Raw genomic sequence first — 16,280 nt, 5'->3', positions numbered from 1 at the left:
GCCTTCTTCCAGCATTTCTTCTTCCCAAGTAACATTTAAGGTATGCTTCCTATGATTCAGAAGATAATCCATAGTCATCTAGAGCAGTGTTTCTCAACCTTGACAATTTTAAGGCATGTGGACTTCAACTCCCAGAATTCCACAGCCAGCATTGCTGGCTGTGGAATTCTGGGAGTTGAAGTCCACATGCCTTAAAATTGTCAAGGTTGAGAAACACTGATCTAGAGTACAGGTAGTCCTCGACTTCACACCACAATTGAGCCCAGAATTTATGTTGCTAAGTGGGAAATTTGTTAAGTGAGTTTTGTCCCATTTTACGACTTTTCTTGCCACATTTTGTTAAACGAATCCCGGCACTTGTTCAATTAGTAACACGGTTGTTAAGTGAATCTGGCTTCCTCATTGACTTTGCTTGTCAGAAGGCGCAAAAGATGGTCACATGAGCCCGGGACACTGCAGCCGTCATAAATATGAACCAGTTGCCAAACATCTGAATGTAATGGGGTCATGTGTGAAAAATGGTTGTAAGCCACTTTTTTCAGTGCCGTTATAAGTTTGAACGATCGCTAAACAAACACTTGTTAAGTCGAGGACTATCTGAATTTCTTAGTTCTCTTTTTAAATTATCTGCAATTGCAGCCATCACTACATCTGATGACACTGAACTATGTAAATAAATAAATACACAAATAAATACTTTTTTTATTGGACCTGAATTTTCCTGTACTGTATCCGTATTGCTATCCACATTTTAAAGTGACCAGAATGGGACATTCCTTCAAATGCAGCAATACAAGGACATTATCATACTTCAGTTTTATTTTCAGTACCTTTGCTAGAGATGTTAGCCTAGGAATTCACCTTATTTACAGCAGCTGTATACTGGGTTGGACTTTGCACTGTGTTATAGAACATGATTCCAAGAACCTTTTTGTGTATCTTTGCTAATTTAGACTTGTGGGTTTTTCTTTCAGTATGCAACCCCTTGCACTAACTTACACTGAACTGTACTGGCCATTTTAAAGCTCATTAAACCAATGTGAAGATACCCTTTTGAAGCTCTTTGTAATCTTTCTTTTTTCACTTTTTCATCCTGAATTACTTGTGATATCAACAAAATTGCCTTCTCTCTGCTCACTCCTAACTCCAAATACTGTAAATACTAAAAAAGATTCCCAATGCTGAACTTTGCGGAAGTTCACCTTATATATATCTTTCCATTTTGAAAATTATTTCTGTTTACTGTTTGTTAGCCAGATGAAAAGACCTGTGCTCTTATCCAACAGGTTATTTTGATTGGAGCCTTTGGTGAAAAACTTAAAAGGTTTTTTTTAAACTCCAATTATATAATATCTTATCAGTTTTCTCCTACCTATTTACTTACTGATATGCTGAAAGAAGTCTAGCAGAACAGTGTAATAAGAGTTAGCTTTTCAAAAGCTGTGCTGATTTTCTTCAGCAAGTCTTGTTCTTCTGGATCTCTGATACCTATCTGTTAATAATGTTTTTTATCAGGAAAAAAATGTAAACTGATCTCTAGTTACATGTACCTCCTTTGATCCATTTTTAATACTGAGAGTACACTTGTCTTTTTTTGTATTGAATTTCCCAATACCCATTTTGCTGATACTGTGTTGAGGAAGCAATTGCACTTTTTTGTAATTTCTTTGTTCTTCTTTCTATTCAAATACACAGTCTTCAGATAACATGGTTTAATTTGAATAGTGACATTCTTATTTTCAGAGCCAGTGATAGCTATGATATAGAGGTCACAACTAATTGGAAAAGCTCTGAGACACACTTGTGACCTGCAAGTTTTTTTTTATAAAAAGTTTTTTTATTTATAATACAGTTAAAACAAAGATGGACATAACACAACATTCCAGTATAAATATTTCTAACAATTTGTTCCTCTTCATACATATAATTCTTGATCTCTCTATATACGTACATATATATTTTTCTATCAATACAATATCTAATTTGTGTCTCTATATACTAACATACAATTATGTATGTTTCTATCTTAACACTAGCTTATAACCCGAACAGTCCTCCTTGATTCACACCAATAATAAAATTTGTTCCAGATTTCAAAATAATCTGACTCTGTCTTGTCCTTCATTTCCATTGTGAGCCTATCCATATCCGCACATGATAGAATTTGGCCTGCAAGCTTTTCAATGAACAAGACAGCCCTCCCTTCAGCTCAGTAGCCATAGTCTTTTTGGTTATTATGTGGGAGAAGGCTGGATTGTGAAGTAGATGATTTATCCTGTTATGCAGTAACAATCCATTATTTTGGTTTCACAGTCCTGTCATTGCTTGTCAATTCAAGTTCATCTTCAAAGGACCTTTCTGAATGACTTACTCAAAGAGATGCACTTACTCAAGGTGTTAAAGAGAGAGCCATTTTGGTTGTGGCACTCTTATTGTGGAATGTCATCTCTAGAAAATATCTCTGAAGCTGAATTGTAGCCTTTGAAACATTATGTGAATATGCTTTCCTAGGACTTCACATTTTCAAAAATCAGAGCATATTTTGTGGCTCTATGATAATTTTTAAAATATATGACAGTTAACTTGCAATATACCTTCTTCCTTATAGAACTGGAAGTAAAAATGTTCTGGAGACCAAGAGTCCTAAAGGAGAAAAGTTTATTTCTTAGAAATCTAATAAATTACTTAGTTTTTGCACATAGGGTCTCTAAGATTCTATATTGCTTTGGTAAGGATGTATTTCATTCTTTTCTGGAAATTCTCCAGATCTGAATTGTGTTGCTCAAATGACTCTCCCTTTCTTACCATGCTTCCTGAAGTTGCCTCTTACTCTGTTCTCCCTCTCTGGAGTGTTTTTTAAGGGTCTTAGTTGCAGCTGCACACATAAATTTAATGCTCAGCCTCCATTTTTATCTTTGTAATATGTTCCTCCCAATGGCTCTCAGTTGGCAAGCTCCTGTTGCTTCACTCTTAGAGCAGATAAGTTGCTTTGTAAATAGAATAGGCAATGGCTACATTCCTGTTCTCTAATTTAAGAAAAAAATACATTGTGTTGTGAATAGGAGTTACTCCAGGGAATGAAGAATAATCAGGTGCTGTTATCTTGTGCTTGGGTTTCCCAAGGAAATTCTCTGTTTTCAAAAGAATCCTCTACAGGAATAATTACACTGCTTTCTTTTCTTTTTGTTAGTTGAGAAGGCAGCCAATTACCATATGAAAAAGGTATCTTCTATGTATCTGGAAGTGCTTTCATACACTATTGAAAGTTGATAAAAATAATTTTAATTATTAAGCCTAATACATGGTAACATACCTATTAAAATGATAGTGCTGTTTTGGGTGTTTATTAATTATTGGATTTTTTGCTACTGGATTTATTTGTTACTGCTTTTGTTTATATTTTCATTCATGTATTCACTGATATTCTGACTTTTCTCTGACAGCTTAAGTGGCTTATATAAGTGGTTTTTCCAATTTTATTTCAATACAAACCTGAGAAGTAATCAGGCTGAGAAAGTGACTGGTTCAAAAATTAGAAGGGAACTCTGTGGTCCAAGTTGTACATTGCAACCACTATACTCTTTTTATATTTTATTATTAAAGAAAAGAATTATTTTCTTTTATTGGCAATCGCCAAGAGTATTTTGGCTGATTCCAAATGCATTCAATAAATAATTGCTATTTTGCATCTTACAGTATAGCGGAATCCTACCTAGTGTTTCTATGCCATTCTTTTAAGCTTCCTGCTTTCTGTCACAAGCACAGTCTTTAAAGCCATTTGTCCCCAATGGCCCTAAGAACAATGGCTGTCAGGTTGATGTTTTCAAATCTTACAGGCAGTTCCCTGTAACTATTATTACTATTATTAAATTTGTTTGCCATCCATCTCACAGTCTGAAGCAACTGAGTGGCTTCTGTAGCCCTATACTTGCACCTTTACATATCATTTTATCATTCAGATTAAAAGCTGGGCCTTAGTAAAGGGAAAGAAGAAAAGAACACAGCATTTGAGGAAAAACTAAACTGCAAATGAACAGTTGAGCAAGAAGCAAAGGTTCATATAAGAGAGTAAGCAGGAAATAGCAAACATTTCTTGTTCCTATATGACTCAGTGTTTCTCAACCTTGACAATTTTAAGGCATGTGGACTTCAACTCCCAGAATTCCACAGCCAGCAATGCTGGCTGTGGAATTCTGGGAGTTGAAGTCCACATGCCTTAAAATTGTCAAGGTTGAGAAACACTGCTATATGTGGATGACTTGTGAAGAGATACTCTGTGCCTGCAACCCAATTTTCCTACCCCCCCCCCCGAGACTGTAGTCCCCTTACCCAAACCAAATTATTTAACACCACCACTCTATAACTCTAAAACTCATCCTGAGCAGGAACTGAATCTTCTGACTCTGCTCCTTTGCAGGTAGGGGGCAAGATGGATGAGAACCGCTTTGTTGCAATCACCAGCTCTAATGCTGCCAAGATCTACAACCTGTATCCTCGCAAGGGCCGCATCATTCCTGGAGCCGATGCAGATGTAGTTGTGTGGGATCCTGAGGCCACGAAGTAAGCATTGGGGAAGATGGGATTGGGAGGAGAGGAATAGCCATAGTCCTAACAACAAATTTCTGTGCAAATTTCAGATGTGGAACATCCCAACATTAGTCATTAGAGAAGCCACTAGGTTCTTTTCTGATGCCAAGGCTTACACACAAAAATCATTTTCAGGGAGGATTGGCAGCAGTAGGAAGACTCAGGGCACTCTCTTGCCAATGGATAGCACCAGCAGGTTTAGGGCTGCCGGATCTGATCTTCAAGAATCTGGATGAGTGTCAGATGGGAATAAAGAGAGGTTTGGTGGTTATTTGCTGTTATCTAGAGGTCCCTCTAATTCAGTGTTTCTCAATGTTGACTGTTTTCAGATGTGTGGAAGATGGCTAGGGAATTCAGTTGTCTGCCATACCTACCCTGCTTCTTCCTATCTCACCAGCCCTATCCACTGTGCAGGATAAAATGTTTAGATTGCTGTACGAGGAGATGTTGTCTTGGAGCAGGCCACAGTCAGGTCTCATTTTTTTAAACACTGAAGATCCAGGTGGGGCCCTTTGTGCCAGGGACCCCAAGGTCACTGCAATTCCTGCTTTAACTATTTATACCACTGGAAATGATCAAGGGGATGAATTATAGGTAGCTGGGAACTTGTGCTACTCCTTCTAACTGCCATGTAAGCTGTTGGAAGAGAAGACATTAACTACAGTATTGAAATATTGATTGAATGATCAATGTCCGTAATTTCATTAAGCAATGTATATCCCATTTTCATTCAGGAATTCAATGTGGCATATGTAATGCCCCATCCCCTGATTTCCCCCCACAACAACAGTCTTGTGAGATAAGTTTAGGTGAAAAAAAGTGAGGTCTAAAGTCATCCAATGAGTTTCTGTAACTGAGAATGGACTAAAACCTGGATCTAACCACTGCCAATCCACACTTTAATTACCACATCACATTGTCATGTGAGCACAGGATCTTGGTACCGTATGCTAGATAATAAAACCATATAGCCACAAAAAATGTTGCTACCTGATCCCCTCAAAGGTAGAGCCTATGGGCAGAAAATGTGCTCCCAAGGCAACCTTATGGCTTAGCATTATAATGCCATGAATATTTGAATTAGTGTTTCTATGAGGAATGCAAAAAACAATCATATGTCAATCTAATTACTAGACAAAAAAGGACTCACTAATCAATAGAATGGGACTATGTACTATGTGGCATAAATTTAAAATTATTTTACTGAAAACATTTGTATAGCATGTCTTATTCTTAAAAAATCCCTAAGTACTTTAATCTATTCAATGTTTCCAGGACCTAGCTGCAGATGGAACGGAATTTTAATCCATATTCCAGTAACAGTCAAAATAAAACCAGAAGCCTGTGGTTCTTCCACATGAATTAGTCCAGTGTCAAGAATGATGTTTCAATAGGTTAGACCAGACTGCTTATTTGCAAAAAGCAGAAAACTGTCAGGCTGGATTAATGATGATGCTAGATTATGAAGCCATTCAATGAAGTTCCTTCTTTGAGGTACTCTATTTGACAGAGTTGCTGACTATTTTTTTCCAGGAAGATACTGCATTTATTTGTTTGTTTGTTTGTTTATCTATCTACCTACCCACCCACCTATCTACCTTTCTCTTCTTAAATTAAGATGTATACAATGGCTTTCATGAGAATTACATGTAACACCAATAAATATTATTAAAGAAAGATAGTAAAAACCAAATAAGCCAAATAAGAGTAAATAATAGACTTATTACTTGTTTACTTAGACTTAAGTCCTCTTATATCTGATGAAGTTTTATTCCAAATTTGCAGCAGTCGGTATAATCTAAACCAGAGGTCCCCAACCCTGGTCACTTTATGACTTGTGGACTTCAATTCCCAGAATTCCTCAGCCAGCATGGCTGGCTGAGGAATTCTGCGAGTTGAAGTCCACAAGTCGTAAAATGATCAAGGTTGAAGACCCCTGATCTAAACATAAGGTCTGTGAATAAAAAAAGAAATATTCAGTCCAATCTTACTGTAAGTACAACTCTATAAAGAAAATACAGTTAATTAAAGGAAACTAATAATATCTAGATGCTGTTATATAAAAATCATAATAAGAATATCCTGACCTAATGTCTTTTAAGTCATGTTAAAAAGCTAACTAAGCCAACTAAGCTTTCAACTGAACTGATTAAAAACATGTTGTATAGGCATAGCCACTTCCTGATTTATAAGTTCTCAGGACAAATGGTGTTAAAGTTTGACCCCTTGAAAATCCCCAGATGTTCATGTCAATAGAAAGGAAGAACTGACTTGGTTCCCTGAACTTTCTGAAACCAGCAAGCTTACATTAAGACATTAAGAATCTTCTCAGATGTTCCTCCTGATATTGAAGATGATGGGAGCAGTGTTACATCTTTTAACAACTCAGATTATGAGAGTTTTGGAAAATTAGAAAGGAAAAAGAAGTTTCCAGAAAATTACTGGGATAAGTAATTTGCCCTTTATTTGAATTTCCTTCGCCTCATTTTGACTTTGCACACTGATTTTATACTTGTTAAGCATTGGAGTGGTTCTACCCTCATGCTTTGAAATCAAGTAAAGCTGATGGACAATGATCCCATTCCTTTGAGTTAGGACAGTGGTGGCAAACCTCTCTGTGGGCACGCGCGCCGTTGCCCCAGTCCTAGGCCTTCAGCTGGGTTTTATAAAATCTTTTCACTTTAGGCCTCCACTGCCATGTGCAAAAAAAAAAAAAAGGTTCAATCAATCAGTCAATTTCAACTTCTCGCGGCAAAAAAAAGATCTTGCAAAGTTGGAATTGATTGATTGAACTTTTTAGTCCCACCCAGTCTGCCATTACCACTGCAGCCACGCCCAGCCAATGGGTCACACCCACTTGGCACCCGACCATACATAAGTGGGTTTTGGGTTGCAGTTTGGGCACTCAGTCTCTAAAAGGTTCGCCATCACTGAGTTAGGAGATCCTAGAAATGGAAACAACTAGATGCTGTCAGTGCTAAGATAGTATAGCCAGTTCCCTGCAGATCTCAGTGCTCTTTGCTCTTTCCTAGGACCATCTCAGCCAGTACCCAGGTCCAGGGTGGTGATGTGAACCTGTATGAGAACATGCGCTGCCACGGGGTACCACTGGTTACTATAAGCCACGGGCGTGTTGTCTATGAGAATGGAGCCTTTATGTGTGCTGAAGGCACTGGGAAGTTCTGCCCTCTCCGCTCCTTTCCAGACTCGGTGTACAAGAAACTGGTGCAGCGAGAAAAGGTACCAAAAGGGACAAGCGAAAAGGCGGGCAGGAGACACGTGACTAAGTGGGGTTGGGAGGGATTTCCCTGCACTGCTTATCCCTTTTCCATAAGTTCACACTGTCTGGTAGCAAATCAGTCCTCAGCATGACAAAAGAGCTACAGTATGAAAGGTTGGTGCAGAAGAGTGCCCAGTGAATAAAAATATCATTGCAAAAATGATCTGAGGACAGTAATCCCCTTAGCATAGTGAACGGTGGCAATAATGCCTTGCTGTTTAGAAAATGAGGTAAGAGTTGCAAAACAAGGCCATGTATGTGCAGTAAAGGCATAGCGATGGAGCAATATAACTGCTAATAAAATGTATTTTTGTTACACTAAAAGGATCAGTGGCCAAAGACCAATGAAAGAACATACAATATATGGCCAACATCCAGTTTCCCACAGCAGCCAACTAGATAACTTCAAGACAGCCGCAATAGGACATGACTGCAGTTACATCTATTGGATCATGTTCCCTAACAAATGTTGCATGTTACCCTTAACACTGGCAATAATCCGTAACACATAAAATGATTAGGTGGCTAAATCATCTGTGAATTACTCGACAGAACCCAAAGTACTTCCTGATGCTAAGGAAAGTAGAAATGGTTTGGGGGAAGCGGAGATGGTTGAGCAGAGCAAGTTCTCCACAATGAGGGGGGTTCTGTTTAGAGAAATACTATGGATATTGGTTTCTGGAACATAATTGTTTTCAGAAAAATATGGGCGGAAGCAACCATTTGGAGCGACAGGTTTGTGTGCATCACATTGAAGTTTCTGATTTTCTGAACAGCTGCAGAAAGTGATCTCAAGGGATTTTAAAAAGCAAAGTTACAGACTTCTTCCTATAAAAAAGAAAATTGGCCATGCCCAGACTTCACATATTTAATGAGACTTGACAGAAATAGAGGGAAAAAGAAAAGAGAAGTTCACTAGGTGCTTGCTAAGCAGAAGGAAGAGTCTAGAGGAGGAAGAGATTATCATGGGAGGAATGATTTACATCTTCAGATCAGAAGGTAGATGGGCATGATTGGTGCGATGCAGTATCAGTATTTATTCAAATAAGATGCAAGCTTCTAAGCAAGATTAGATTTTCTGAAACCTCTCTGATTGCCCAGGTGAGAGGGGAAGGTTCAGTGCCTTGTGGTTCTACTCCTTCAGACACATAGCTAAAAGCCACTGCCTTTCCAGCATTTGGGCACTCTGAAATGCAATGAAGAGATCCAAAGGATAAGGCTGTGCAACCCAGAACAAACTTAGTATGATCACAGGGAGGGAGAACAGAGAAAACTCTCAGCCTTCTTCTTCCGGGTCACCCCTTTTTCTTTTTCCATCACATAAAATTACCTTTAATTTTATAAGGAAAAAATATCAAGTGTTGCATATGGGAAGGAGAAAAACAGGGAGAAAGAGAAATACAGATATGGAAACAGAGAGTGGATCAGCTAGGGGACAATTTCAAGGGAAGAGGAAGTGAAGAGGGATATATTGGGAATAACCGATTCATGTTTATTTTGGAGAATAATTATTGTAAATTGATTGTTATCACCAGAGGGATGGACTTTAATTAATTCTGTATTCTGTAAGCTGCCTGAAGTAACTGTGAATTGGGCAGTCATATAAATTTTCTTCATAAATAACAATAAAATAAAACCCAGATAAAAGTGAGGGAATCTTAGAGAAAAAACATTTACAGAGGAAGCTAGCATAGATCCTGCCATCGTGGTGGTGCTTGTTTAAGGCAACTCAGCAGACTTTCCTCTCCAAGTGAAACCCATCCCAAACTATCAGGCATGTGCAAGATCCAGATGACTAAATCAGATTCTGGCCAGAGGCAGCTGGCTTCTCCTCATCCAGCCAAAGAGGGCCTGGCTGGGCCATTTGTTCACACTTGTCTTAACCCCATCATCCACTCCAAAAGATTAATCTGGATTTCTCACACTAGGGTCTAACTCCTTAAGGCCTGCCTCTCCAAAGATTATGAGTTTCCACAGATAGTATTTTGGGGAGGGCCAAAGCTGACTTTTATTTTGTGTATTTTTTTTTTAATTAGAGCTTAAAGCTTAAAGGCGTGGACCGCACCCCATATCTGGGGGACGTAGCCATGGTTGTGCACGCTGGGAAAAAAGAGACGGGGACACCACTTGCAGACACCCCCACTCGGCCGGTCACAAGACATGGGGGCATGAGGGACCTCCACGAGTCCGGCTTCAGCCTTTCCGGTAAGGAGGGGGCTGGAGCAAGTCTTTTATGGGGTAGACAGCAAAATGGCAGACCATGCCCACCCTTCATGCTCCTCTGGCTCAGGTTGCCAGCATTTACTCTCTTCCTCCTCTATATCTTTGCCTCATGTATTCTTTGCTTCCTCCTTGCTCCCCATCTTCACAGGGCTACTTTCCAAGTCCTTCCTTAGAAGAATTGCCTGATTTTATACAGCCTACCTATGGGACCAGACTTCTGTGTTAGGACTGGGTTCTGGTCCTGAGCATCCCCCCCCCCTTCATCCTTCCATGCCTTTACTTCTAAACAGCTAATTCCCATTCTGATTTACTTTGATTCTTGCACTGCCTGTTCCTAGTCCTGTCTTGGCTTTTTTAGAGAATGTGTGATGCTTTTCATGGGGGGTGGGGAAAGGACTTCTATATTGGATAAAGGAGATAAGAAGGAAGATTGGAAGAGCAGGCAGAAGTTGATATGTGTCAAAGAGGAAAGTAAAATTATTTGACTACAACTATCTGGAATGAGATTGAATCAAGAGCTTGAGAAAGAATAGCCTATTGGAGTATTTTGACTGCATTAAAGTAGCAAGTTGGTTTTGTATGTTTCTTTGCATAAAGCATTTCTTAGTAACCTTCCAAGGCCAGAGTCTTTCCAAGATAACTTGCAATATAAAAACAGAGGCTATGTTCACACAATCCACTAGCAGCAGCTAAAATGAGATTGAAGAGTTTGTGATTCCACAAGTCAACAAATCCAACTACTTTCTTAACAGGTTGTGTGAATCAGCTGTAAATGTATTTTGTTTCAATATAGCACTTATATGAAGATATCAATTTTGCTAATTTAGGATTGATATATTATGTGAACCCAGCCAAAAATTTCAGCAAAACATAGACCAATACTATAAGGAGTCATGGTGGCACAGTGGTTAGAATGCAGTATTGCAGGCTAACTCTGCCTACTGCCAGGAGTTTGATCCTGAACAGCTCAAGGTTGACTCAGCTTTCCATCCTTCCGAGGTCAGTAAAATGAGGACCCAGATTATTGCAGGCAATATGCTGAAATTTGTAAACTGCTCAGAGAGTGCTGTAAAGCACTATGGAGCAATATATATGTCTAAGTGCTACTGGCTGTAGCTCCTCTATAAATGATGGTTGTCTGAGAACCAACTTCAGCTCTCCCCTTCTGGTATGCACAGAACAACCAAAGTGGAACTGACATTTCTGTTGGATCATCTGCACATACCAGATCCAGAGGAAAAACATAGCTGAAGTGAAATCAGCACAATCACCAACTGTGGACACTGAAGGGCAGAATAGCATCAGCTTTAGGAAAAGCCCTTTCTTTCAATCCTCCTTGGAAGCCAGATGGTTTAGTCTGGCAAGTCTGGATTTATAATCCGTAATGGAAAGCAAAGATGTAGTTTGTGCTCATTATAAAGGGATCTTCCCAAACATTAAGGCTGCTGTCTTATTTTAGCTTTGAAAGCAGATACTAATTACACCAATGGAAGAAACTGCTTTTGTATCACCTCAATTCAAGCTCAGCTCTTTGCTGATTTCATGGACACATCTATGTACTTTCTTTGCTAACAGTGTAAACGATGTTACTTTTTTCCAAGATGTTTTCAATTTTTGAAAACCTTGGGATTTTTGATGGAGTCCTATCCAAGCTTCAATAGATCTGACCTTGTTTGATTTTTTCATAACAATCAACATTGTTTAGGTGTTGCTGTCTCACTTCTTGTTATATTCCAACAAAAATCTCTCTAAAGCTGCTATTTTTATTACATAAAATTAAATTGAAATGGAAATTGCTTCCAAGATGTAGTCCCTAGGTAGGCCAGAAAAGAGAAACAAATTTGTCTTTCTCTATCACCTAGACCAGGGGTAGGCAACCTTGGCTCTTTTATGACTCGTGGACTTCAACTCCCAGAATGGCTCAGGAATTCTGGGAATTGAAGTCCACGAGTCATAAAAGAGCCAAGGTTGCCTACCCCTGGTCTAGACTATGGCCACTGTTCAGGCTTCCTTCTGGATCTTTATGCAAAATAAAATGTTCAAATTAATTATTTGCAATATGTCTCTTATGGTGCCTATTACATTTCAGCACATATCTTGTCTTCTAAATTATACATTTATTTATTTGTCAAATTTATATGGCTGTCCATCTCAGGTAAAATGACTCTGGGTGGTGTACAGTAAAACCAACAATCAAAAACGTTCTGCAAACCAGTTAAAACAATTATGAATAATTAAAGCAATCAAAACAATAAACATAATAAAACAAGACCATAGGCAGAAAAATGTAAACAATAAAATGTAGACAACATGCAGGATCACTATACTAGGGGTCCACAGGCTTGCTAGAAAAAAAAAACATTTTGAGGGCTTTCTGGAAGGCCAGAAGGGTTGGGCTGATCTAACCTCAGGAGAGATGATGTTCCAGAAGGCAGGTTCTACAACAGAAAAGGCTCTAGGACCCATCTGATGGAGTTCTTCCGCAGATGGGGCCCAGCAGCGCTCCTGCTGTATCTGATAGGATGGGTGGATGGGATGGGCAGGTGCAGCAGGAGGGAGCAGGTGGCTGACCGTGCAGTTTAAAGGTCCCCTTCCTCAGACCCAACAGATTTTTATTCCCAGAATAAGGAAAGACTGTGCCCCAGACATCTCCATCAGATCTGCACCAAGGCTGGTATCTAACGGGGAACGAATCTGAGCCATTTTGTCTGATAGAAGCTCTGAAAATTCCTTCACCCAACCTTGCAGATTAATCTCTGGGTTCTCCTTTTCCAGAAGGGTTCAAGTCACCCAAAACAAAGCTTCTAGATCAGGGGTCCCAAACCCCCAGGCCAGGGGTAGGCAACCTCGGCTCTTTTATGACTTATGGACTTCAACTCCCAGAATTCCTGAGTCAGCATAGCTGACTCAGGAATTCTGGGAGTTGAAGTCCATGAGTCATAAAAGAGTCGAGGTTGTCTACCCCTGCCCCAGGCCATGGCCCACTACTGGAGCTGTTGGAACTGGGCCACAGAAATGGCGCGCAAGCACGCACATGTGCATCCTCACTTGCATGAGCAGCAACCAAGCACATGCACACGGGCTCCATTTGCTCTCCCCCCCCCCCCGGCTGGGCCACAAAGCCAGAAAGGTTGCGGAACTCTGCTCTAGATAGCAATCAGCAAACACAATAAGAGCTGAAAAATATTGTTATTTCACTGCCTCTACCACTTTAATAGAGGCTTTTATCCCTGTTTGATTGAATTAATCCTTCAATGCCCTGCAGTGGTTCTTTAATTGTGTCTTTTCCCATTTCATTTCCCTCAGCTCCCTCATAAACCGCAGAGAGCAACGGGATCCATGGGAAGGAGAGGTCACATGGGTACAATCCAATCCAGGCCAAAATGGCCTTCTCATTCCAAGCAGCACTAAAAGGTCTCAGTTGGATAATGAAGCAGACTGTTAGGACAATCCCTAGCTCACTCTGGAACCTTTCTGGGTCTATCAGTCACTAAGGAGGAACTGCTCTAATGGCTCCTCTCCACAGTAGGAGGGCAGTGCCAGAAAAACCTCAGGGTTACCAGGGCAAGATCTGACCATGACAAGAGAATCACAGAGAGCTCCTCCAATTCCAGATCACTTCATATATATTACTTATAATAGCCTTTTTATGAAACTGAGGGTGGGTGGGAAATCTATGGGTTCCACTCTACAAAGTTGGGTGCTGGAAATTCCACAATCAAGAATTATGGACTTTCACAAAACTTTATTAATGATAAAATTAAGGAACTCTTGAAATCTCTCTTCATGAATCACAGGAGGGAGTACCTGCTCTGTAAAGCTAATCTGAAAGACTGCCAATCCATCTCTATCCTTTCATTCACACATGTCCTATTTTGCTTTCTAATGAAGATGGCTTCAAATAAATTATTTTATAAAAATTAAATTATAAATGCAGGTGATTTTTCTCCTGGTCCTTGTAATGACCCCTGTAGGGACAGGGTAGATGGGATGTGGTTTCGCCTTAGCCAATTTGATTTTGACTCTGCACCTTCTCTGTCTCCTTTTTTTTGCTACAGGTTCTCAAATCGATGACCATGTTCCAAAGCGAGCTTCGGCCCGGATTCTCGCTCCCCCCGGAGGCAGGTCTAGTGGCATTTGGTAGCTACCCTCCAGACTTGTCCCCCAACTAAGGACACCATCTCCACCCCCACTTGCCTGGCTGCCACCAACACCCTGCGAGCTCAAGGCAGCCACACTTTTTTCACCGGAGCCACTGACACGGGCAAGCGCTCTGCTGCCTGCACCCAATGCCGTGCCCTGCGGAGCCAACTGCTCCCCTCTGTGGGAATGAGACGACAGGGCCCTATCCCTCTCCTCACCCCACAGCTGTACTAAGTGCCAGGTGATGCACTGAGGGAAGACCTGCCTTTGTTCCTAGAGAAGGTGGGAGCTCCCTCAAGTACTGTGGGGGAAGAGGGGGCGGCCCTGGGGAGGGGACAGGGCCAAGGGGGCCTGTCTGTGCCAGTTCCTTTCTGTTTTGCACGTTGGGTTTTTGGATAAGTGACATTTTGACTTGTTTGTGCATCACGTGGAAAAAAATACTGAAATAAAGGTGCTTTGTGTACTAGCAGTAGGATAGAAGGGGGAGATGTGGACCAGGCTAGGGTGGGGCTCAGCTGGGTTGGAGGACAGAGGTCCCCATTCAGGCATTGTATTTACTGTGCAAGGGAAGAAGTTCAGCCAAGAATTACCCAAGGGTAGACAAACCTCCTTTATCTCTGTTGTCTCATAGGACAATGTTGCTAATAGTTGTGAGCTTCTGCCCCTTATTATCCATATTCTCAACTGAAAGCTCTTGAGGGGACTGTATAGAAGATGACCAAGCTCAAATGGTATCTCTTTTTTCTGTACCCCATCAAGTAAAAATGAGTGTTTGGCACACTCTTTATAGGAGAAAGAGCTGTCCTCCTGGCTCCTGTAGGAGAATATAGTCTACGGTTATAGTGGGAGGAGGATGGTAGCTCTTGCTCTTCCCATTGACTTGTATCAGACAGCAACTGTCTTCATGGCTCATTCTTTGTAGCTTTTTTTCTTTTAAAGTACTGGAATATCTTGAAGCTTTTCTATTCCCAATTCCTTAGACGTCTCTGTCCAAGGAGAGGCTTGTCCTGTCCAACTGTATCAGCCTCTTGATCATAATCCTAGCCCCTACTGCCTGGAGATAGGGTGAAAGAGCAGCAGAACCTAGTTGTCCTGTCCCTTTAGTGCCTCTTCTCATCTTGCAAAAGAGGAGCTAACAGAGCAGAAGTTGATTCCCATCAGTACTGGCAACAGAAAGGGATTGGTGTGGGTTGGCTGAACCAGCTTCTCCATCTACTCATACCAGCCACCTTCTTTACTCTGAACTTGGGGATAAAGGATTCCTTTAATACTCAGTGAGACAGAGTATTTTTGCCTCTCCATGCTGAGGGATGGAGGGTTTTCCTATGTGAGCTATTCACTGGCCTATCAAGCCATAGGATATCTTGAGCGAAGCATGTGTGCTCTGAAACCTTCCTCCAATCCTTTCCCAACCTGATGGTGCTAACCTGCCCACCTGGCTGACTGTTGGGGCTCATGAAGCCTCCGTTTCCCCACCCTCGGCCCATTAATGCCTCCCTCTGAAATAGCGTGAAATGTGAACTGTTCCTTGTGCACTTTTCCCTCAATAGTTGGTACCCATAGGTATATGAAGCTGGGTGGCCAAGCGTGACGGAGTCCTCAGCTCCCAGGACCGCAATGGAGGACTCGGCTTGTGAAGGCAGCCAGCCCTGCCCTGTTACATGTTGGAATACAGAACATTACTGACAAAATCGTGGACGTCACGTATACAAAGGAGTAATTTCTAACAAGAGTACTATGTTTCGAAAACCCAGACATGAAGTCTTGGTCAGAAAACCGTAACGTCCCTTCCTCTTCTACTTGGAGTTGTACCTTTGGTACGTGGACTAAAAATCATGAACATCAACTCTTCTCGGAGTTTTTTCTTTTTTTATGTTTAATGATTACATAAATGGTTCACCATTGTCTTCTACCAGAATGTTCTTCCCAAGGTAGCCTATAGTCCCTGGATTTCCGTCTTGTGGTCTCCCATCCAAGTAATCAGGTCTGAACTTCCTTAGCTCTTGAGGATGAATTGGTAAGTACTGCAAGCTCTGGTGCTTTAATA

General features: G+C 40.8%; 1 protein-coding gene across 1 annotated transcript; it reads left to right on the top strand.

Annotated features, from left to right (window-relative positions):
* Positions 1–4,417: 4,417 nt before the first annotated feature.
* DPYSL5 (dihydropyrimidinase like 5) lies at positions 4,418–14,234 on the top strand (the record flags this gene model as incomplete). The annotated part of the gene is made up of 4 exons (XM_015814836.1): positions 4,418–4,560; positions 7,620–7,827; positions 9,904–10,072; positions 14,149–14,234. Coding segments are annotated over 4 exons (606 nt in total), but the record flags the coding sequence as incomplete, so codon positions are not given.
* Between the last annotated feature and the right edge of the window lie 2,046 nt (positions 14,235–16,280).

Source organism: Protobothrops mucrosquamatus, unplaced genomic scaffold (genome assembly GCF_001527695.2).
Source record: "Protobothrops mucrosquamatus isolate PMUCROS unplaced genomic scaffold, P.Mucros_1.0 scaffold286, whole genome shotgun sequence".
NCBI lineage: Eukaryota > Metazoa > Chordata > Lepidosauria > Squamata > Viperidae > Protobothrops > Protobothrops mucrosquamatus.
The sequence above is the reverse complement of the archived record's forward strand: the minus strand, read 5'-3'. Positions and strand labels throughout refer to the sequence as shown.